Source organism: Giraffa tippelskirchi, chromosome 5 (assembly GCF_054371585.1).
Source record: "Giraffa tippelskirchi isolate mGirTip1 chromosome 5, T2T-mGirTip1v1.2.pri, whole genome shotgun sequence".
In the NCBI taxonomy this organism is placed as follows: Eukaryota; Metazoa; Chordata; class Mammalia; order Artiodactyla; family Giraffidae; genus Giraffa; species Giraffa tippelskirchi.
In genome coordinates this window covers 181038105-181058867 of record NC_137279.1, presented here as the reverse complement: position 1 = coordinate 181058867, position 20763 = coordinate 181038105, and the positions used below count along the sequence as shown (strand labels likewise).

At 41.4% G+C, this 20763-nt stretch overlaps 4 protein-coding genes across 9 annotated transcripts in view; 1 reads left to right on the top strand and 3 right to left on the bottom strand.

The window, feature by feature from the left end:
• Positions 1 to 811: 811 nt before the first annotated feature.
• On the bottom strand, positions 812 to 8118 carry MYCBP (MYC binding protein). 4 transcript variants are annotated; one of them, XM_081492116.1, is made up of 5 exons: positions 8031 to 8118; positions 7767 to 7839; positions 3602 to 3650; positions 3278 to 3407; positions 812 to 2036 (listed from the first exon to the last, which is right to left on the bottom strand). In XM_081492116.1, exons 1-5 carry the CDS (start codon positions 8112 to 8114, stop codon positions 1992 to 1994), a joined length of 381 nt encoding a protein of 126 aa, XP_081348242.1. In that variant the 5' UTR covers positions 8115 to 8118; the 3' UTR covers positions 812 to 1991. The 4 variants fall into 4 exon arrangements, 1 of the variants encoding a protein (XP_081348242.1); XR_014054314.1 differs by having other exon boundaries at positions 1805 to 2036; positions 3602 to 5688; positions 5830 to 7839; XR_014054315.1 differs by having other exon boundaries at positions 1805 to 2036; positions 3602 to 5707; positions 5852 to 7839.
• A 22-nt stretch (positions 8119 to 8140) lies between these two features.
• LOC145506771 (uncharacterized) overlaps positions 8141 to 20763 on the top strand; it is a 54690-nt gene continuing 42067 nt past the window's right edge. Inside the window, exon 1 of the mRNA XM_081492115.1 lies at positions 8141 to 8651. The gene's annotated coding sequence lies outside the window, so the exon portion shown is untranslated. The remainder of the gene's footprint in view (positions 8652 to 20763) is intronic.
• Positions 9162 to 11663, bottom strand: GJA9 (gap junction protein alpha 9). Its single transcript, XM_081492108.1, has one exon. The coding sequence runs from the start codon at positions 11644 to 11646 to the stop codon at positions 10105 to 10107; it is 1542 nt and encodes a 513-aa protein (XP_081348234.1). The 5' UTR covers positions 11647 to 11663; the 3' UTR covers positions 9162 to 10104.
• The window catches only part of RHBDL2 (rhomboid like 2), a 61320-nt gene continuing 50088 nt past the window's right edge, over positions 9532 to 20763 (bottom strand). For 2 of the 3 annotated variants that reach the window (XM_081492111.1, XM_081492114.1), the window contains 2 exons: positions 17508 to 17569; positions 16159 to 16733 (listed from right to left, as the gene is read on the bottom strand). In XM_081492111.1, coding sequence (XP_081348237.1) covers positions 16554 to 16733; positions 17508 to 17569 — 242 coding nt within the window. In that variant the 3' untranslated portion in view covers positions 16159 to 16553. Of the gene's footprint in view, positions 11742 to 16158; positions 16734 to 17507; positions 17570 to 20763 lie in introns of those variants that run through there. The other variant, XM_081492112.1, reaches the window with a different exon arrangement.

Sequence of the window (20763 nt, the reverse complement as noted above, 5' to 3'; positions counted from 1 at the left end):
CAAGAACACTGGAGTGGGTTGCCATTTCCTTCTCCAATGCATGAAAGTGAAAAGTGAAAGTGAAGTCTCTCAGTCATGTCCGACGCTTAGCGACCCCATGGACTGCAGCCTACCAGGCTCCTCCGTCCATGGGAGTTTCCCGGCAAGAGTACTGGAGTGGGTTGCCATTTCCTTCTCCGAAATAAGGGTTGGCTGCCAGAAAAAATTTCTACTTGCCTGTCCACAAAGGGACTATCACACCAACTGGTTAAAGAAGCCACGTCTCCCTCTCTTCCAAACCCCCCCTTGAGGCCATGTTTTATTATTATTTATCGTTTTTAGCACATCCTATCCCACACTGATTATATACATGTCTTATAGTTAACTTCAAGTCATTCATCTTTATAATACTCGGCCCACTGCTGTCCCTGTAGGAGGCACTCAAACTGGTAAAAGATAAACCAATTCAAGTAAATGTTCTTCCAGCCATATCTGACTCCCCTACAAAAACAAACTTGTGACTGGAAGAGACAGACCACTGCCACATTCCTGCCAATGTGACTGATTAAAATGCCCTTATAACTGGCTTGGTCAGAGCTTCTAGCAGGTACTGAGGCTTTTGCTAGTTAAAAACCAGCTTTCATTGTATTGTTTTCTCTGTGTGTTTTGACCAAAAAATAAAGACATTTCTGTAACACTGGGGACAGAATACATGACATAGGGCTACTTCTTAATAATGCTAGTCAATCAATAAGGAAAATAAGTGATGAGTAACAAAAACATCTGACTGTAGGTCTTCCAAGAAAGGAAAAAGGACTAACAAACAAGAATATAGTGCTTTACCATTTACAAATCTTTCACATACATTCCATTTGACCCTCACAACAACCCTGTGAGGTAGGCAGCACAGATATTATTTTCATTTAACAGATGAGAAAAGTGAATCTCTGAGCAATTAACTAATGTGCCCAAGGTTCTACAATTGGTAAATAATTGGTATTCATATCAGTCTTTGGCCTAAAGATTCAGCACCCCACCTCCCCTCACACTTGCCTACCTACTTCACAGGGATAATGAAGATAAAATGAATTCAAAGCTAGAAAAATACTTTGAGGGAAAAAAGCACTATATAATTATACCCGCAAACTATAATTTTCCACAATATATGGCTCATTCCCCTTGTCATCCAGGCTTGTGCGTGAACCCAGAATTTTATATTGCCTCTGTTCTGTGTTCCGCTAAGCAACTAAGTAAAGCAGGGGAACAGTGTGATCCTCTTTAAGTTTATATAAATTACAATCAGGGTAACTGCTATTACAGGAAATTGAAAAACAACACAGAAAGGCCAATGTGCAACTGGGACCCAGGGAAGCACAGTAAAGCAAGGCAACATTATCAGATAGGGCATGATTGCATAGAAGGAAAGGTGGTGTCAGAGTTCACACTGGCACACACACAGGTATCTAAGGCAAAGTGGTGGCAAAGAGTCATTCGTTCCACCTAATATAAACAAGAGCAGAAGATTCATGAGACCCCCATGCAACAGCATCGTGTATCACACAGATCTCTCCAGCTGCCTACAGAGAATATAAAACAGTGTCATCTTCATTTTAAAGAATGACTGTACCTGTGCTCATAATCCTGAGCTAAACCAAGGAATAGCTCTGTGCTAAACTTCCTTGGCTAAAATACAACCAGTACCATCATTCCTAGTCAGACTGATAGAATGTCTTTTAAGGTAATGAATTCGATGGCTGTGTTTATAGATTTTTTTTTTTTCTTTCCAGGATTCACTTTTGATTCTCCTGCTTTTTTAAGACCCAAAGAAAGTTATACTGAGTTTTTATTGGTGATTCTAAGTATATGTGTTTATAACAGTTAACGTGTGATAGGTGAATTTAACATATTTAAAAGAGTGCTATAGCATCTGTTCGGAAAAGATTATATACTGTACAAACTATTCGAGTCATACAAAACCATTTTTTTCAGTGTCTTTTCAACTGAGAAGAATCCTATTCAGCACGTTTCTCCTCCTGAGGTGGTTCATACTGAGCAAGCTATGGGGGCAAAGACAGAGGCGTTTAGGTGAATTTTATTCTAAATTGGGTAAAAAAAAAAAAACTTTTAACAGTAATAAAATGAGTCAACTACTTTGTTCAATTTAATGACTGAATCAGTTTATAAAATCCTAGCCTTTTTAAACCAGTGAGTTTTTAATATTTAATACAATCAAACCTAGTGAAAGTTTTTTTTGTATAAACCTTAAAAATTACTGGGAAACTAAAATTTAATTCCCATTCATGACTGCACTGCACAAACATCTGCTATGCAATAATCCGTATCTTCCCAAAGATGTTGTGGCTTATATAGTAAAGGTACTTTCTTCCTCTCCACTGTAAGTTTACTGAAAACTTTCTTCTAGAACGTAGAAAAAAAAAATCATGTGACATATATTAATGCAAAAGCAGCTAATGTCTTCCACTTTAAACGGTGCCAAAAAAGTTATCTAGCGTTTATACACTGAAATCTTGAATAGTTTTAAGATACTGAATTATCTCTAATGCCGAACTGTGGTTACTGCAAGAACACTAAGATTTGAGTTGTTCCAATTAGCTGTCAGATTCGAGAAGCTAGACTTCACTGTGCTTTAGTTTCCTCACCTATAAAATAGTCTGTGTACCTGTGTCATTTATCTCACAAAGTTGTTGAGAAGATAAAACACATTATGAGCAATGCCTAGAGTCATGTGAAATGCATTATGTGATTCAGAATGCGGTAAAACCTCAAAGGCTTAGTTGACTAAAAGTTTATGAAAATTCTCATGGGAGTTTAAACAAAGAAAAAACTTCAGCACTAGACAAAATTAAGTGCAAACAAATGTACAGAGTGCAAACAAGTTTACAGCTAACACATTTCAGGGCCACCACATAACTACAGATCATGCACTGCACAGTCTTAAGGGGTGCCATTCGCAAAGCAGTGGCCCCATACTGACCTACTTAACTGCCTAAGACGTCCAGAAATTTCCGTTTACTTACAAACCAGTATTCTTCACCAGTATTTTCATCATTTTGCTGATGAAGGTTCCCAAGAACCTCTTCTTGACCACACTTTGCTCATCCTGTTTACAATTTGCTTGTGGTTTTCTAGACAGGGTATCAGCTTGTCCTTGCAGTTAACTGAGCTGAGATTGATATTCACCCTCCTTCCTCCTCTACTGTCCATTTTAGTGAGGTTCTGATCATATAATCATTAAAGGTGAAATTATTTTTAACATGAATTCTTTCAAAAATTTTACCTTTGTTTTCAGTTTTTTATTTTCTTCTACAATAGCTTCATATTTCTCTTTCATTTCTGCCAATTCTAGGCGAAGCAGCTCTATTTCTGGATTTTCTGGGGTAGCAGCTCCTAAGTGATGCTTTAGAAAACTAATATCAAAGTTAAGGATTTACTTGAGCTCATTAAAACTAATGAAATAGCCCTCTATTGAAATAACTCTGATGAGAGTCACCCCAACCCTACCACCAATATTTACCCAGATATCAAAATCCAAATACTCAAAGAAAGTAACTTTTTCAATAGAATAAAGGCCTTTTTCTGACTTGAAAAATGAAAAGGATACTCCAAAGCACTATTAGGTTTCTCTGGTTCTTCATATAAGGCTACCAATACTGCAAATCAAAAAGCAGAAAAAAAAATTAAAGTCTTAAAATGGCCAAAATTATATGCCATACCTCAGTAAATAGTAAGCGTCTATTATACACCACACACATCACTAGGACATACCAGGGTGAACAAGACAAAGTCCTTGTTCTCAATGTATTTACAGTCTAGTGCAAAAGAGTATCAAGCATCAATAAGGGTAATGGGTGATGGGAGCACACTGGAAGAACACCTAACTCAGCCCAGGGCACCAGGGAAGGGAAATAAGACCTAAGACCTAAGCAATGAAGGTTTCAGATAAAAAGGGAAGGCCAAGGGCCAAAGAACAATGTATTCAGGAACTGAAAATTCAAGTGTGGCTAGATGGAGTTGTGAACTGAAAGGAAGCTGAAAAGGTGGTTAGGGAGGAGATTGGAGGATCCTGCAAGTTCAGTCGGGCCTTGATCCTTAAAACAAAATGGCATATAATTAAAACAGTTTTAAGCAGGGGAGTGACCGGATCACTCTTGACTCCTGTGTGGAGTCAAGTAGGCTAACAAGTGGGACAGGGATTTAAACGGAGGAAGAGCAATTACGGCTCAGTGGTAAAGGATCCGCCTGTTAATGGAGACGGGGTTTGATCCCTGGGTGGGGAAGATCCCCTAGAAAAGGAAATGGCAACCAGTATTCTTGCCTGGAAAATCCCATGGACAGAGGAACCTGGCGGGCTTCAGTCCATGGGATCGCAAGAGTCTTAGACACAACCTAGCAACTAAACAACAACAACATGCTAATCAGTTTAAAAAGAGAGTGACCTGGGAATTCCCTGGCTGTCCAGTGGTTAGGACTCCAAGCTTTCACTACAGGGGGAATGGGCCCGATCCTTGGTCAGAGAACTAAAATCCTGCATGCCACGTGGCATCCCCCACCACCACCAAAAAAAAAAAAATAGAAGCGACCTGTACTAGAGTTAACAGAGGGATGAAAACAAGGTAGATACATTTGAGAAAAATTTTTAGAGAATCAATAAGGCTGTGGTTAACTGTTGGAAGAAAGCAGCTTTGAATCCAAAATAGTCTTCAAGAATGAAGTTTCACACACTACATGCTAAACAACCACCAACCAAAAACTACCAGTAATCAACGTGCTCAAATTAAAATACATACTTTAGTGGTTTCATATCCAGTAATTCATGTCAGCACTACCTTTTCCATCTTATATTGAACACATACCTTCTAGGATCTGAGTAGTAACTCAGATAAAAATCTCTCTAAATCAATGGTTAAGTTTTTTGTGCACAAAATTCTGAAAAATCTGATCAAAGACCAAAAGCTGTAACTACATACAAAAAAACATGAATATCTAGGCCCCAAGTTAAGAACTCTTGTAAACCAACTTAACATGCTTTGCTCTTTTTAGTTTTAATAACATCAAAATAATTTATAGACAGCATGAAAAAAAATCAAACGGCCAACTACTACAAACAACTTACATTAAGTTCTGATAGTTATACTTTTAAATGTATTTACAGCACTATTTTTTGAGAAATTGGCATATTTATGTCACCACTAACCTCTCCTCTCCTTCCCTCTTCTTTCAGTTACAGGACACTTTATTCCTCTACTTACTAGCTTTTTCTTCAAACTATATACTCAACCCTCTGTTTCTTCTTCCATTAATTCCCACTGATTCCTACCAAATTCTAATTTTATAAGACATAAGTACTCTTACCTTTTCTTCCTCTTTTTCTCCTACCCTTTTAGCTTCTAAATTTCTGTCAGTGGTACTTAGAAGGTTGGTAATTACAGAACATAATGTAAATGTCAAGTTCCTGTGTTTTTTTTTTCTGTGTTTTTCTATAGATGAAATATACTTCCTTTTAAACAGACAAGAACTCTATACCCAGTGTTTCCCTTTTTATCTTAGCAGCCAGGATTTTTAGAGGTTGATACAGTGCTCAACGGAGAAGGCAATGGCACCCCACTCCAGTACTCTTGCCTGGAAAATCCCATGGACGGAAGAGCCTGGTAGGCTACAGTCCAGGGGGTCGCTAAGAGTCGGACACGACTGAGCGACTTCACTTTCACTTTTCCCTTTCATGCATTGGAGAAGGAAATGGCAACCCACTCCAGTACTCTTGCCTGGAAAATCCCATGGACGGAAGAGCCTGGTAGGCTACAGTCCAGGGGGTCGCTAAGAGTCGGACACGACTGAGCGACTTCACTTTCACTTTTCCCTTTCATGCATTGGAGAAGGAAATGGCAACCCACTCCAGTATTCTCCCCTGGAGAATCCTAGGGACGGCGGAGCCTGGTGGGCTGCCATCTATGGGGTCGCACAGAGTCGGACACGACTGAAGTGACTTAGCACAGTGCTCAAAATAACTTAAATGCCTTTTCTTCCAAATGACTTATCTTTAGCCATTCTTATAGTGCTTTAGCGTTAGAAGCAGTTTAAATCCTCGTGGAAATAAGCTGGATAAAAATTATATGTTAAATCTGTGTGAAGTACACAAAATCAAATGTTAAATAGATCATATCAGTAGATACTCTGTTGTCTGATGTTACTTAGGAAACTGAAAACCCAGGAATGTTGAGGGGGAATATCAGTAGATGTCAGCAAGTGAAAAGAAGCCTCCAAGGGTTTATTTTCTCATGAAGGAAAATCCACATATGGCCACAAGGCTTAATATCTTCATTTACCTCCTACAATGGTCACTTCTCTGCCCTTTACCAATGTATGTTTCATTTACTCTGTCCAGCCACTCTGGCTTCCTTATACTTCCTGAAGCTCAACAGCACACTTCTTTGAGTTCTTTGTTCAAAGGTTACTTAAGAGAGGCCTTCCCCCACCACCCTAGGTAAAATGCCACACCCATCCCTCTATCAGCAATGTTCTTTTCACAACACTTACCACTGGTTGACACTATGTATTTATTATCTGTCTTCCCCAACGAGTATGTAAGTTCATTTAGAGCACTGGCCTTCCCCCCCACTTCCCCCCACTGTTGTATCCTCAGTGCCTATAACAGACACCTGAATAAAATGGTTAAATAAATGAAAGAAATGTGCTTGTGGAGTTTTTTGAGGGGAGGGGAAGGGCCATGAAATTCCAATAATGTGATACTTTCCAGGATGACAGCACAGTGCTTTCACACTCCCTTAATGTTTACTGAAATTTGCAGAGATAGGAAATTGAAACTAAGGTAGGTAGCAATTCAAAATGACCAACCCAGGCTTGAGAATTAAAAGCCCTGCTTTCTGCTAAGACCCAGAGTTGTTGTTCCCCCAGAGTTTTCTAACTTTTGCTGCTGGACAAAGAGCAGGTACCAAAGTATTTCCAGATACTTAACTTTACTTCTCATAGGGACCCAAATCATCCCTGCTAGCTCCTCTGTTCCACACCCTTGAAAGGCCCAGCCAGTGAGCTATCACTCCGCATTCGCCTTACTGCCTAGCTGATGAAATAAGCAGGACACACACTAGCTCTTGGAAGCCTCCAGTGTCAATCACCTTATTCATCTACTTAGATCTTGAAGTCCAGATTAAGAGATACAGTGTAACGACTTCCATTTTAAAAAGTGAAAACATAACCATTTTGATGTGTCCTCACGTTCTTTAAACTAATTCTTTTAATTACGAAATCTGCACAAAGTAGGAGTTGATCGAGACTACAAAACGGGGTTCAGTTGAAAAGCCACATCCAAAGAGCTATTTCAGGGATTAGGTTCACTTAACTACTTTATAAGCTGCTTTCAAATCTGGTCATTTTCCCGTTTGTCCTTTGTTCGAGGGGAAATGTTTCTGTACACGATTTGGAGGGCTCGGAAAAAACTGTCAGGAGAGAGGAGCTGGGCTCTCCCAAGGTCTCTAGCAACATGCTCACTGCGGCGGCTAGAGGCAGAGCAACGGAAGTTGGAGGGACTTTGCAACAGCTGCAAGAGTTTTACTCACCACGGGGAGGGTGAGGCTACCCGACCGGGGCAGCGTCCGGCAGCCAGGCGTGCGCCGGTCCCCGCTGACCCCCTCGCCAGACCCGGAGTGGGTCCCTCCTGTTCCCCTCCTGCCCCACACCACGGCCCATTCGGGGCACCGGCCGAGGAACACGACGACAGCATGAGGAACCCTCTCTTGGCCCATGCTCACCCTTGGTCAGCGTGTCCAGCACCCCCGACTTCTCCAAGTACCTCCGGAACTGCTCGCGCTTCGAGTCGGCGGCCTGAGGAGACACGGCGGGTCAGTGGCCGAAGCCCGGGGGCCAGAGCAGGAAGGAGCCGGGAGTCCGGCAACGCCGCCTCCGCCTCACTACCTCAAGCCCCCCAAACCTGCGCGCACGCCCCCACTCCCACCCGAGCCGACCAGCGCCTGGCTACCGCCCGCACGCCCCCAGCCACGCCGCGCCCCCCTCACTTTGTAATGGGCCATAGTGACAGCGGCAGCGGCGTAGCTGGCGCCGGAGACCGTGGCTGGCGGGCTCGGAGCAGCACTGCTCATGCGCGGAAGGGCACGGGCGCCTGCGCACTTGGGATCCCCGGGCCGGGATTGCCGGGGTGTGGCCTGTTTTCATGGCGACCAGGACGCTCTGAATGCCCCATAGTGAGATAAGCCGAAAGAGGCTGCGTGCGTCCGCCCCCCTGGTTAGCGAAGCCTCGCCTCTCCTTCCTCTTCCGGTCCTCGCCAAGATTTGGTTGCTTAGTAGGAGGCTACGTTTTGGTAACTCGGGGTTAGTGTCCAGGTGGGGCCAAAGATGGGCGAGGCGCCAAGGGGCGGGGCCTGCGGAGCCCTGGAGCGCGAGGACTCACTCCAGACGCCGAGAGTGGGCGGACCCGTCTCAGCTAGGACGTCAGAAGCCGCGGCAGCCGGCGCCTACTGGTTTGTCGACTCTCGTTTTGAAAGAGCGCGCACGACCGTCGAGGACAACCCTTGGATTTCCAATGGCTGGAAGACTGCTCAGAATCGTCTGTTTGGGCTCCAGCTCTGACGTTTGGAGTCACCTTGTTTTGTGGCCGACTTGATGTGGGTCTCCAGAGGGTGAGCAGTAATGTATTAATAATAGCTAGCACTTTTGAGCGCTTACTATATGCCTGGCAGTGCGTTAAACACCTGTGTTTCTTATTTTACTCCTCACACCATCCTTGTTAGCTAGATACTGTTAGTAAAATGTCATGGTTAGATGGCCAGTGAGTAGTAGAGCCAAGACTCGGATCCTGGCACTGAATCACGATGCTGCTGCTGCTGCTGCTAAGTCGCTTCAGTCGTGTCCCACTCTGTGCGACCCCATAGACGACAGCCCATCAGGCTCCCCCGTCCCTGGGATTCTCCGGGCAAGAACACTGGAGTGGGTTGCCATTTCCTTCTTCAATGCATGAAAGTGAAAAGTGAAAGTGAAGTCGCTCAGTCGTGTCCGACTCTTAGCGACCCCATGGACTGCAGCCTATCAGGCTCCTCCATCCATGGGATTTTCCAGGCAAGAGTACTGGAGTGGGGTGCATTGCCTTCTCCGAATCACGATGCTATAAACTGGTAAAAGAAAGCGACATCTTTTTAGGATTTTATTGACTAGAAGCAACATGATGATTACATCCAGGACACATCGGATTGCAGTCCATAAGGAAACTAAGTTAAGAACCAAGGGCAGACAAAGTTTAATCAGTGTCCAGAAATAAAAGATCAGTAACTAAAAGCGGGAATTACATAGATCAAGAACAATCTCCGAAGACTGTTTTCCCTTAAAGGAAAAACCTGGTTCCATTTAGCTTCAATTCTGACATAGATTTTTCCCAGAATCAGTGTTTTTCTGAAGGGAACCCACCAAAAAGTAATCCTGATTTGGTAACTCTGTGTCTTTAAACTTGAAACTAATCCTTCCCAGTTCAGAACTAGAGCCATTTTCCCTTTTTTTTAATATAAATTTATTTATTTTAGTTGGGGGCTAATTACTTTACAATATTGTAGTGGTTTTTGCCATACATTGACATGAATCAGCCATGGGTTTACATCTGTTCCCCATCCTGAACCCCCCTCCCACCTCCCTCCCCATCCCATCCCTCTGGGTCATCCCATTGCCCCAGCCCTGAGCATTTGTCTCATGCATCGAACCTGGAATGGTGTTCTGTTTCACATGTGATAATATACATGTTTCAATGCTGTTCTCCCAGAACGTCCCACCCTCACCTTCTCCCTCGGAGTCCATAAGACTGTTCTATGCATCTGTGTCTCTTATTCTGTCTCGTATATAGGGTTATCGTTACCATCTTTCAAATTCCATATATATGCATTAGTATACTGTATTGGTGTTTTTCTTTCTGGCTTATTTCACTCTGTATAATGGGCTCCACATTTTCCCTTTTTAAAATGGATTTGTAGTAGTTTGTCTAAACAGCTGGTCTTCAGAGCTGCCCTATCTGTTTTTTCTGTGCTCCACCATCACTAGGCTACTTCTGTGATAATGTAATATGTAGAATGTCTAAACGCCAACGGATGTTCAGATCTGAAGGTCTGTGGGAGCCCGCCTTCCAATGAGGTTGTTTGTCAGTGACGCTAAATGATTTGGAGTACAAGCAGTAGGGTTACTGCAGGTTCTGACCAACTCGGATTCAAAGGACAGCCCTCTCAAAGAATCAGGAGTGTCTGGAATGTCAAGTGGTTGAAAGTCTCCCTGTGAAAGAGGAAGGGTTCTGGTTGTGCTCTCCCTGAGCTGGCCCTTGAGGTTACCTTTAGGAGGTAATGCCTGGTTTTCATTTTCTGCAGAGGGACCCCGGGTAGCACGAGGCCACTTCGGTTTCCAGGTGCAGTTAGCTGGCAGAGAGAAAGCTGTTTGGGGTGACTGTCCCACATGGTTGTTAAGCTCTATAGCATCACCTGGACTAGAATAGTGACCTTTAAAGTAGTGATTTCTTTTGCTGTGTTTGCCATCAATTTCTCTTTTTCCCCTCAACTGGTTACCATTAACTTCTTTTCCAGACAGTTTATGAGTGTCTTCTTTATTACTTGAGCTGACGTTTTGAAGATGACCACGGGCCGTACTAAATGTGGACATCTCAGAAAGCCGAGTTTCCTGTTCATCCAAAATGCCTTTGTCATCATTTCCAATATGGTTATCAGGATCTGTCCGAAATGCAGAGGGATTTAAACTAGGATACGCTGCTGTGTGTGTTTGCTTTTCCACTAACAGACTGTAATCAGGTGCAGAAGAGAGTCGTTTCAGTGAGTTTGCAGATGTGTTTTGATATTTGGCAAGGTTTTGTTTTGACTTGGTACAAATTTCATTATGTTCATCCTTCAATTTATATTGTCCCAAAAGGCCTCTTTTAATCTTTTTAAAACCTAGATGGGAAATTTCTAAAACATTTAAGAAAAGTGAAACAGTCGCTATGGATTGCATGAATAATAGGAATATCGTCTTTTCTGTGGGTCTAGAGACAAAACAATCAATTGTATTTGGACATGGGTGGCCGTGGCATTTAAATAGAGGCTCTAAGTGAAATCCATATAAAAGATATTGTCCAATCATGAACCCAACTTCAACCACAGAGCGAGTGAAAATGTGTATCACATAAGTGCAGAGCAAGGTTCCTCTGAGTGGAACTTTATTTACTTTCCTTTGCTCCAGCTGACACAGTTCTTCCTCCAGTCGCCTCCGATCCCCAGGTGTTTCAAGCTCTACCTCCTCCAGTTCACCTCTCAGTTGCGCCTTCTTCATCTGCCTCTCCTTCTCCAGAACTCTCAGTCGGTACAAAGCATGGCCCATGTAGACCAGGGATGGTGAAGACACAAATATCACCTGCAAAACCCAGTATCTAATGAGGGAGATAGGGAAGGCCTGATCATAGCATACATTTCTGCAGCCGGGTTGTTCTGTATTACAGATGAAGCCAGACTGCTCATCATTCCAGACATCTTCAGCTGCTACACCCAGAACAAGCATTCGAAATATGAACAGGATGGTGAGCCACATCTTTCCAATCACGGTGGAGTGGATATGAACCTCCTCCAGAATGCCTCCAAGGAAATTCCAGTCCCCCATGTTTATTTAGTCAGTCATCTTATCTCTGAAGCCCACCAAATAGGAGGCAGATACATTCTTCCATTTCTGAAGCGTGTGCTATTTCTTAAGCAAACCTGTGGCCAAAAGACGAACAAAGCATCACTCTTTCAGCATGGTGGTTGCTCTCTTTTTTCCCTAGAAAGTTGTAATGTTACCAAGAAGATGTTTAAGATGTCAAGAATAGAAAGTCATTTACGTTTATACCTTATAATGCAGTGGGGGGAAAAAAATACCTGGAGGAGGGGTGTATGTATTCTCTATGAAGAATAGAATTGTAGGAGTTCCTGGAAGAAAGGAGTCTTACTTGGCTTTTTGCTTTGTTATTTTAAACTGAGAACTCTTAGAGAGGTTTCTGAGACTACTGACTTGATCTTACAAACCTATTTATTAAGATTATTTTATATGAAAGATGTGACCAATGTCAGTGATTTTAAAATCTCATTTATGTACAAAGGAAAAGGCATGTGTTTCATTTCATAATCCAGTAAGGTACAGCATTTTATGAAACCAAAGGAGACAGATCTGGCTCTTGCTATAAGAATTTAGATCAGTTTTTTAATCCACATTTAAATGTCTAAATTCTCGAGTCTTTCTGGCAGTTTTTGAGCATTTTCAGAAATCATTCCAGTAAAAATATTTATGAATATTTAGGTAATTATTACTGTACTTTGCTATGAAAAATTGCTGTGAGGATGTTATTAGATATTGCTTGGATCATTGGTATGTTGGTAGTAGTATAGAAATTTTGATTACAACAAAAGCTATATGACCCTTTTAAGACATATAGCTTGCTTTGTGGAGCAAGCAGTAGGGCGAGTTATAATTCAGATGCTTGGATTATCAGCCAGTAGGTTCCATATTAGAGTTGATACCCTGGGATATCTAAGAGGAAATATATCCCAAAGGAAAGAGAAAAGAGGAGAATGTTTTCATTCATTTTCATTTAATATATAGATGCATGTCCTGTATTCTTCATAGAAAGGGAAATGTTACACAATCAAACAACATACTGGGATATTGTAACCGCAAGATATACTCATCACAGAACTCCTCTGAGCTGGGTGTATTGTTTCCCCATTTTACAGATAGGTAAACTGAAGCACACCTTAGATTACCCAATGTCATACAGCTAGAACTGGTGTTCAAAGGTCAGTGTGGTTCTAAAGTCACCTCTTAACTGTTTCACTAAACTGTTATTTTTCTTCTCTAAATACACTTCAATTTTTCATGAGAGAGATATTAAGAAATCACCTATTTTCTCTTACAATTTCAATTATTTAAACTAGGTATGTCAAATAGTGAAAGTTTTGATTTTTTAAATAACAGGTTCTAGAGTCTTTAGTTCCTTTTTGAAAGCTTTATATAGTTCAAAAGTTGCAAAAGCGTCAGCCTTCTAAAATTTAGTTGTATTCCTGAGATAGAGAAATTTTGTATTTGACTTTATTATGTTAATAGCAGTATACTCTTTGACCCACAGTCCAAAGCACTTTAAAATATGAGCAAAGATATTATTCTTATTGTTGTTTATAATAATTATAACTTGAAACTATCCAAATAATTATCAATACAAGAAAGACTGTATTTGTACATATAAGTAATAGTACATCCACAGTATGGTACTATGCAACCAGTAAAGATAATAAATATATACTAATATAAAAAGACATTGGATATATTGTTTCAGTGACATTCAGGTTATAAAACAGAATACTATAGCCCATTGTAAATTTATTTATATGTAGAGATGCATACAATAAAGCCTAGAAGGATATTCATCAAAATATTAACTGTGATTATCTCTGGGTAGAATGATAATTGACTTAAGTTTTTATAATTATATTTTTATGTTTAATTTCTTTTACCATGAGCACTTTACTTTTAAAATTACCAAAGAAAATTAAAGTCTTTTTTTTCCACTAAAAGGACAAGTGCATAGTATTTTCCGAAAGAGGAAGTACTGTTATGTAGCTTCAAATCTTAGGTCCTCAAGCTTTCATAGCAAATAGCATGAATACTACTATACATAGCTACAGTAGCATAAAATTCAAAAGAAAAAGAAAAAATATTTCAAATTACTCTTAATTAGCTAAGACAGAGAGATTAACACAGACCTTTCTTGATCTAGGTAAATTTGAAGCAGATCACGCTTAAAAGTTATACCACAGCCATCTTCAATGTGTTTTCTTAATGTGTCCCTTTGCAGGTGTAGAGCAGATTCAGTTTGGTTCAGCACAGTGAGTCAGCCATCAGCTAAACTCCATCTCCCTGCCTTCATTCTTGCTTCTCACACAGTGCCACCCAATGGAAGTTTTTTTAATCCAATGGAACTTTTTGCAGCAGCGTTGGAGTAGACTGTCTGCACTGTTCGATAAGATGGCCACTATTAATACATAGCTATTGAGTACTTGCAACGAGGCTTGTGTAACAGAGACACAGTTTTTAATTTCATTTAATTTTAATTAAATGTAAATAGCTACATGTGCCTAGTGGCTACCTTATTGGGCAGCCCACAGAAAGAATATTTCCAATATTTCTCATAATACAGCACAGTTTAGAAGACTAAAACTGTGAGCCCCAAATTAAGCTGAATAAATGGTTCCTCTATTATTCAGAAATGTCAAATTTAAAATGCCAGACATTTGTGTGCTTTTTTAATGGTAACTTTGCCTCCTGGAGACCCAGAAAGATATCACTGTTTTTGGTGATGTAAACAATGTTTCTAGTACCAAAATAACCTAACTAGATAATAACTTCTTAGTCATCAGTCTTAATAATCAATGGGTCATGTCTGATTTCATGGTTAGATGAATCCTATTTCTCTGTCTAGTTTTCTATTATTAACAATTACTTTGCACTTTAGGTCATTAAAGATCTCCAGAGTACTGACCTGGTGGGTTGGTGATGGCAGATAAATATTTCTTCCTTGGGCTTCTTTGCCATCTAATAGCTACTTTTCAGTTTAAATTCAACCCTTTCATCAGGAAATATATATATATTCATAATCGTGTGTTATATATTATATAAATTATATGTTATGTATAATATATAAATTATAAATTATTAATAAACTTAAAATGTTAAGCTTCATTAGTGTTACATATGAATTAAAATAATATTTTTTAATCAAAATGTACATTTTTTCAAGATTTATAAAGCCACCTTTTGGCAAATGTATGAGGAAACTATCACTGTCATATAATATCAGTAAGAATATAACTGGATACAACTATTTAAAAGGTAATTTAGGGGATTCCCTGGCATCCATTGGTTAGAGGGGCTTCCCTAGTGGCTCAGCGGTAAAGAATCGGGCCGCATTGCAGGAGATGCACGAGACCCAGTTTCCATCCCTGAGTTGGGAAGATCCCTTGGAGGAGAGCATGGCAACCCACTCCAGGATTCTTGCCTGGAGAATCCTATGGACACAAGACCCTGGCAGGCTACAGTCCATAGGGTTGCAAAGAGTTGAATACAACTGAAGCAACTTAGCACACACCAGTGGTTAGAACTCAAAACTTTTACTGTGGTGGTCCAGGTTCAATCCTTGGTTGGGGATCTAAGATCCTGCAAGCTGTGTGGCACAGCCAAAAAAAAAAAAGAAGTAGTTTAAATCTATCAAAATTAATATAACATTTCTGCTTCTGGATGCTTGAAATACCAATTCATTCAATCATTCTCGAAGACACACCGTACATACTAGGATGCTCACGTAGCACTGTTGGTAATGGTACAAAATCAGCAGCAACTTAAGTGTTCAATAGAGGAATGGTTAAGTAAACAATAGCACATCTTTTTTGTTTAGTTACTAAGTCATGTCCAACTCTTTGTGACCCCATGGACTGTAGCCAGCTGCTGTGTCCACGGGATTCTCCATCCTGAGCGGGTTTCCATGCCCTCCTCCAGGGGATCTTCCAGACCCAGTAATCAAATGCACGTCTCCTGTGTCTCCTGCGTTGCCCACGGATTCTTTACTCACTGAGCCACCTGGGAAGCCCTGTCAAGTCATTAGCAACCTTTAAGTCCTGCCCCCTCTTAGACAAATTATTTGGGTTTTTTTTTTTTTTTTTAAAGAGTTCTCATAGCCTCCTCTGGAGAAGGCACTGGCAACCCACTCCAGTACTCTTGCCTGGAAAATCCCATGGACGGAGGAGCCTGGTAGGCTGCGGTCCATGGGTTGCGCAGAGTCAGACACGACTGAAGCGACTTCACTTTCACTTTTCACTTTCATGCATTGGAGAAGGCACTGGCAACCCACTCCGGTACTCTTGCCTGGAGAATCCCAGGGGCGGGGGACCCTGGTGGGCTGCCATCTATGGGGTCGCACAGAGTCGGACACGACTGAAGTGACTTAGCAGCAGCAGCATAGCCTCCTCTCTAAGATGCAGAGTAATAGCTGCCTTTCTGGGTTGTTAAAAGATTAACAATAATGCACATAAAGCACCCCAAACAGTGACCTTTGACTCAAACAGTGATGGAAAGTGATAATCAGTAGTCTGACAGATATGAAAAGTTTTTATTATCAGCAGAGTACATTATTTGTGGATTCTATCAAGCAATCTCTATACTATATCCTCCTAAGAGCAACTTCTTTTAGAGAATGCATGCCCTTGACACGGCATGCCTAGAAAAGAGCCAGTCTCTGGTTCTCACTTCCCTTCCCTTTTCTCTATTCCTCTTCCCCCTCATTCCCTCGGAAGAGCTCCTTCCTTAAACCCTAACCCCTTTTGTAAGCAGTCTTTGAAACCGACAACTTCAGGGGTGTTTGTTCTCTTTATAAAATTGTTAGCATTTGCTGGACTTCTCTGTTTCTTCATAGACAGTTCTCCAGTTTTGTTTTTTTTTTCCCCCCAGATGGCCCTTTTTATTCATTGGTTTGTGTTAGGGGCAAGTCAGTTCGCTGGGGATAGGAAAATGTTGAAAAACACAGCAAATAAAACAAAAGCTAAATAAGCTGCAATCGCTGTCCAAAACCTTGGATCTTTCATCAGTGCCTGATCAAAGCAGCTGAACACAGTATAACCAATGGACATTCCAGCAAATCCACCCGCAATGTGAGCTGCAAAAGACACCTTGGGAGAAAAGGGGAAAATGAAAATGAGTGAAGAAAATGCTAATTGTATATTTCAGCTGCATCTCTCTTACTAGAGAACAAATACCATCCCAGTCAAAGAGTCTTAAAAGTCTGAATAGCAAGGCAGTGAGACAAAAAAGACAACAAAACTCCATCATGCAAAGCTAAAAAAATGCCATTTCACTGACTCTTGAGTACACGCGACAGCCATCCTGTGTCTCTTCTAGGCCACCATTGCATTTAGGATGGTTGTGTACAAGGCCAGCCAAGAGAGTAAGAGTTGAGATTAGTGAGGGTTCTTTGTAGGAACATAATCTTATCCCAGATAAATGGAATGTCTGAATTAAAACACAGGTAATAACATACACACAAATACTCAAACAAAAATTACCAAATTCAGGAACCAATTTCAATAAAACTGGAAACCTTTGCCAGTTTTCTTTATATTATAAATTCATCTGGACCCATATTATTGCTGCTTTCCAATCTGCATTTTATTCTCCATAAGACAGTAGAGTCTCTTCACTCCTGTTTTTTGGAACAGCTACCCATATAGCAGGTGCAGAGAACTGGAGCCAGTTATCTGGGCTATGAGAGAAGTGAAAAGGACAACCCAAAAGGCCAGTTTGCTCAGGAATTTTCTTAACTTCCAAATGGGAATCTGACAGCTTTAAATCTCAGAATTGTTGCTGCCCCTATTTGGTGACCCTTTTTAGCTATTGATATCATAGGTAAGCAAATTTCTATTTAAAAAGTAATAAGCTGAACTCACCGGAGACCCATTTGCAGGAACAAAGAACCGTCTGTAGAGAGCAAATCCCATGTCCGACACAACTAGAAGGGAAAGCAGCCTGATGAAGCCCCAGGATCTCTGCAAGTGTACCAGTTATTTTTCGTTCCCCTCTAGCAATGGTAACATGTATTGAGACTTACCTGGTACTCTGTGCCAGGTACTGTTCTAAGAACTTTGCATGTACTAACTTTGTATCATTAATCCTCACAACAATGCCATGAAATTAGTACTGTCATTACCCCATTTTATAGATGCATTGATCCAACAAGTATTTATTAATGTTCTCCCATGTGCCAGCCACTATTCTAGGTGGTGGATATACTGCCATGAAAAGATTAGACTGCCTCATGGAACTGAAAGTCTTAGCTGGGCAAGGCGAATGAATAAGTAAAACATAGTATTGTCAAAGGATGCTTAGTGCTGTAGAGAGTATACCAAGAGAAGAAGGAGAGTTGAGAATGCTGGGAGTTGGGTGTGATTTTTAACTGGAGAGTCAAGAAGGATCTCAAGGAGAATATGCCATCTGATGAAGATAAGGGAGCAAGCCATGCTGACCTTTGAAAGAGCTTCTAGGCAGACTGAAGTACAAAGTCCCTAAAGCAGGACCAACAGTGCCTGGTATGTTTGAAGAATACCAAAGCAGTCGATTTGATGGCATGGATGGTTCCCCTTTTCGCTGGGGAATCCCAGCATCACTGGGAACTTACTAGAAATGAAAACTCTCAGGCCCACCCCAAACTTTCTGAACCAGAAACTCTACAGGTATGATTCAACAGTCTGTGCTTTATCAAGACCTGCAGATGATTCTGGACTCAAGTTGGGGATGAAGTTGTAGGTGAGGAGATCAAACCGTGGCAGATACAGATCACGTAGAGCCTTATGGACCCTCGTAAGGACTTTGACTTTTACCCTTTAGAAGCTTTTGAGCACAGAAGTGTGACATGTCTGACTTGGGTTTTTAATAACTTTTATTTATTTATTTATTGGCTGTACTGGGTCTTCCTTGATGCATGAGAGGCCAGCGGGGTCTCTAGTTGCGGTGCACAGGCTTCTCATTGCAGTGGCTTCTCTTGCTGAGCACAGGCTCTAGGGTTCAAGGGCTTCAGTATTTGCGGTGTGAGGGCTCAGTAGTTGCGGTCCCCTAGGCTCGATAGTTGTGGCGCATGGGCTTAGTTGCTCCATGGCATGTGGGATCCTCCCTGATCAGGGATCGAACCGTGTCTCCTGAACTGGCAGGTGGTCTCTTTACCACCGAGCCACCAGGGAAACCCCCTGACTCACATTTTTAAAAGATGATTCTTGCTGCCGTATAGAAAACATACTCTAAAGAAGCAAAGACAGAAGCAGGCAGGCAAATTAATTACTACTATTGCAGCACCTCGAGTGAAGAAAGACCTGGTGTTTTATACATAAAGAAACCAAGACACAAAGGCTAAGTACTCACCCAAGGCCACATACTCTGAGGCAGTGGTGGGATTTGAACCTTAAGCCGTCTGACTATGGGGGCTTCACTCTCACCCACCTAATCACCCCTAATTAAAAGATGAAAGCTTACACCTTGTCTTGAAGATCCCTAAGGAGCTCCCAAGATGAAAGGTTGTGGCTGTGAGCCATGAACGATGCCGGGATTCTTGGCCTCCAGAGGAAAGGCTTTTGATGTGAGGCCAGAGACGAGGCTTGACCACTTGGAGCTTTTGTGTAGCAAAGTTTTTATTAAAAGTATAAAAGAGATAAAGCTTCTCACATAGACATCAGAAGGGGGCAGGAGAGTAGCCCCTTTCCAGTTTTTTGCAAGGCATCTTATACTCTTTAGCAAGCTGCTGATCATAGATAAAGAAACCCCTCAAGGCTGAGAGAGTTGCCCCCCTGTCTGGCTCTTGCCCACAACAGATACATCTACACAAGTGGAGTCATCTCTGGACCTAGACATCTCTGGGCAAGATACTAAAGGAAAACAGACCTCCAAGCAGGATACATAGTTTTATTAACATAGCCTAAGAAAAACATTCCCATGAGTAAGATGTATTGTTTTGTTGGGCAATTAGCCCCTCAAGTTTGGGAAAAAGTAACTTTCAGGAAGAGCCCATTGTCTCACAGCAACAGAATTAAAGGCTCCTCCTACCTGGCTAAAGCGGGAGCAAAGGAATGGAGGAAAAAAAAGTCCACCACTGCCATTTGTCTCCTCTTGCAGTTTGGGGACCTCTGGCCCCCTTAGTGAGACCTGCCTACTCATTAACCCTTTCATAACTACCAGCAGGAATACAGAAGACAGCCCAAGAAAGGAAGTGATTGCACAGTCACTAATGGAACAGTAGTAGTCAGAACGTAAGACGTTCCTCAAATAAGCCATATCGGTGATGCTAAAGGACCTTCCAGGCTTCTTGGGTTAGAAGAACTCTGCCCTACATGTGTGCTTGGAAACATCTCCTGCAACTGTCACATTCCACACCCATCCCCCAATGCCCTATGCTCTGCTTAGTGAGTGTCCTAGGAGACCTAGCCCTTGCCTTTGGGAAAATAGCATCAGGACCATGTGTTCCTGCTAGCTTCCCTTTCAATACAGTATTGATGCTGAAGTCACTGGGTAGGAATTGAGGTCGAGGAAGTACTCAATATTAATTTAATTCTAAATGACTATCATACCAAATGCTAGATAAATGTGGCTGTTATTGTATTTTAAGTCATTTGCATTTCCTGATGGAGTGTAAATAACAGATATAGTACTAGGAAAGTATAAGAAAACCACCACAGGGCAGACTTACTAGAAACAGTTACTTTGGTCTAGTCTTTCAGAGTAGGAGGCCTCCTTTCAAAAACTCTCTGTAACCCTTACCACGTCAGTTTCTCCATTTAGTTTCTCTTCTGCCTTCTGACTTGTATCTGCTTGGCCCTTTCTGCTTCCAGAGGGTGTTTACTTTTCTAAACTGCTGCAGTCTCTAAACTGAGACCTGTCTTCTCACCTGAAAAGAAGCCCGTATTCCAATAAACCAAATCATTATCTTCAATAAAACCTAACACTCATTTTAAGGGAGTTGCCTTTATATGGGTTTTTTGAAGGACGAAAGTTGAGATTTCCTGAACTTTTTCCAGGGAAGCTCAGTTGCTTTGTTAGAAAACACATCTAAAAATTGGTGCTTAATGAAGGAAGGTCCGTAAGACCAACTGTCCTTCACAGCTAAGAATATTTACCATTTAAAAAAAAAAACTACAAATTTTCCCAAGGAAACGTGTTTAA

Excerpts from the sequence above, each read along its gene's own strand:
- MYCBP (XM_081492116.1), bottom strand. The coding sequence starts at position 8,114 with ATGAGCAGTGCTGCTCCGAGCCCGCCAGCCACGGTCTCCGGCGCCAGC. Across the intron at positions 7,840-8,030 it reads TCACTATGGCCCATTACAAA|GCCGCCGACTCGAAGCGCGA; the intron begins GTGAGGGGGGCG and ends GTGTCTCCTCAG. Across the intron at positions 3,408-3,601 it reads AAACCTAATAGTGCTTTGGA|TTTTCTAAAGCATCACTTAG; the intron begins GTATCCTTTTCA and ends CTTTGATATTAG.
- GJA9 (XM_081492108.1), bottom strand. The coding sequence starts at position 11,646 with ATGGGGGACTGGAATTTCCTTGGAGGCATTCTGGAGGAGGTTCATATC.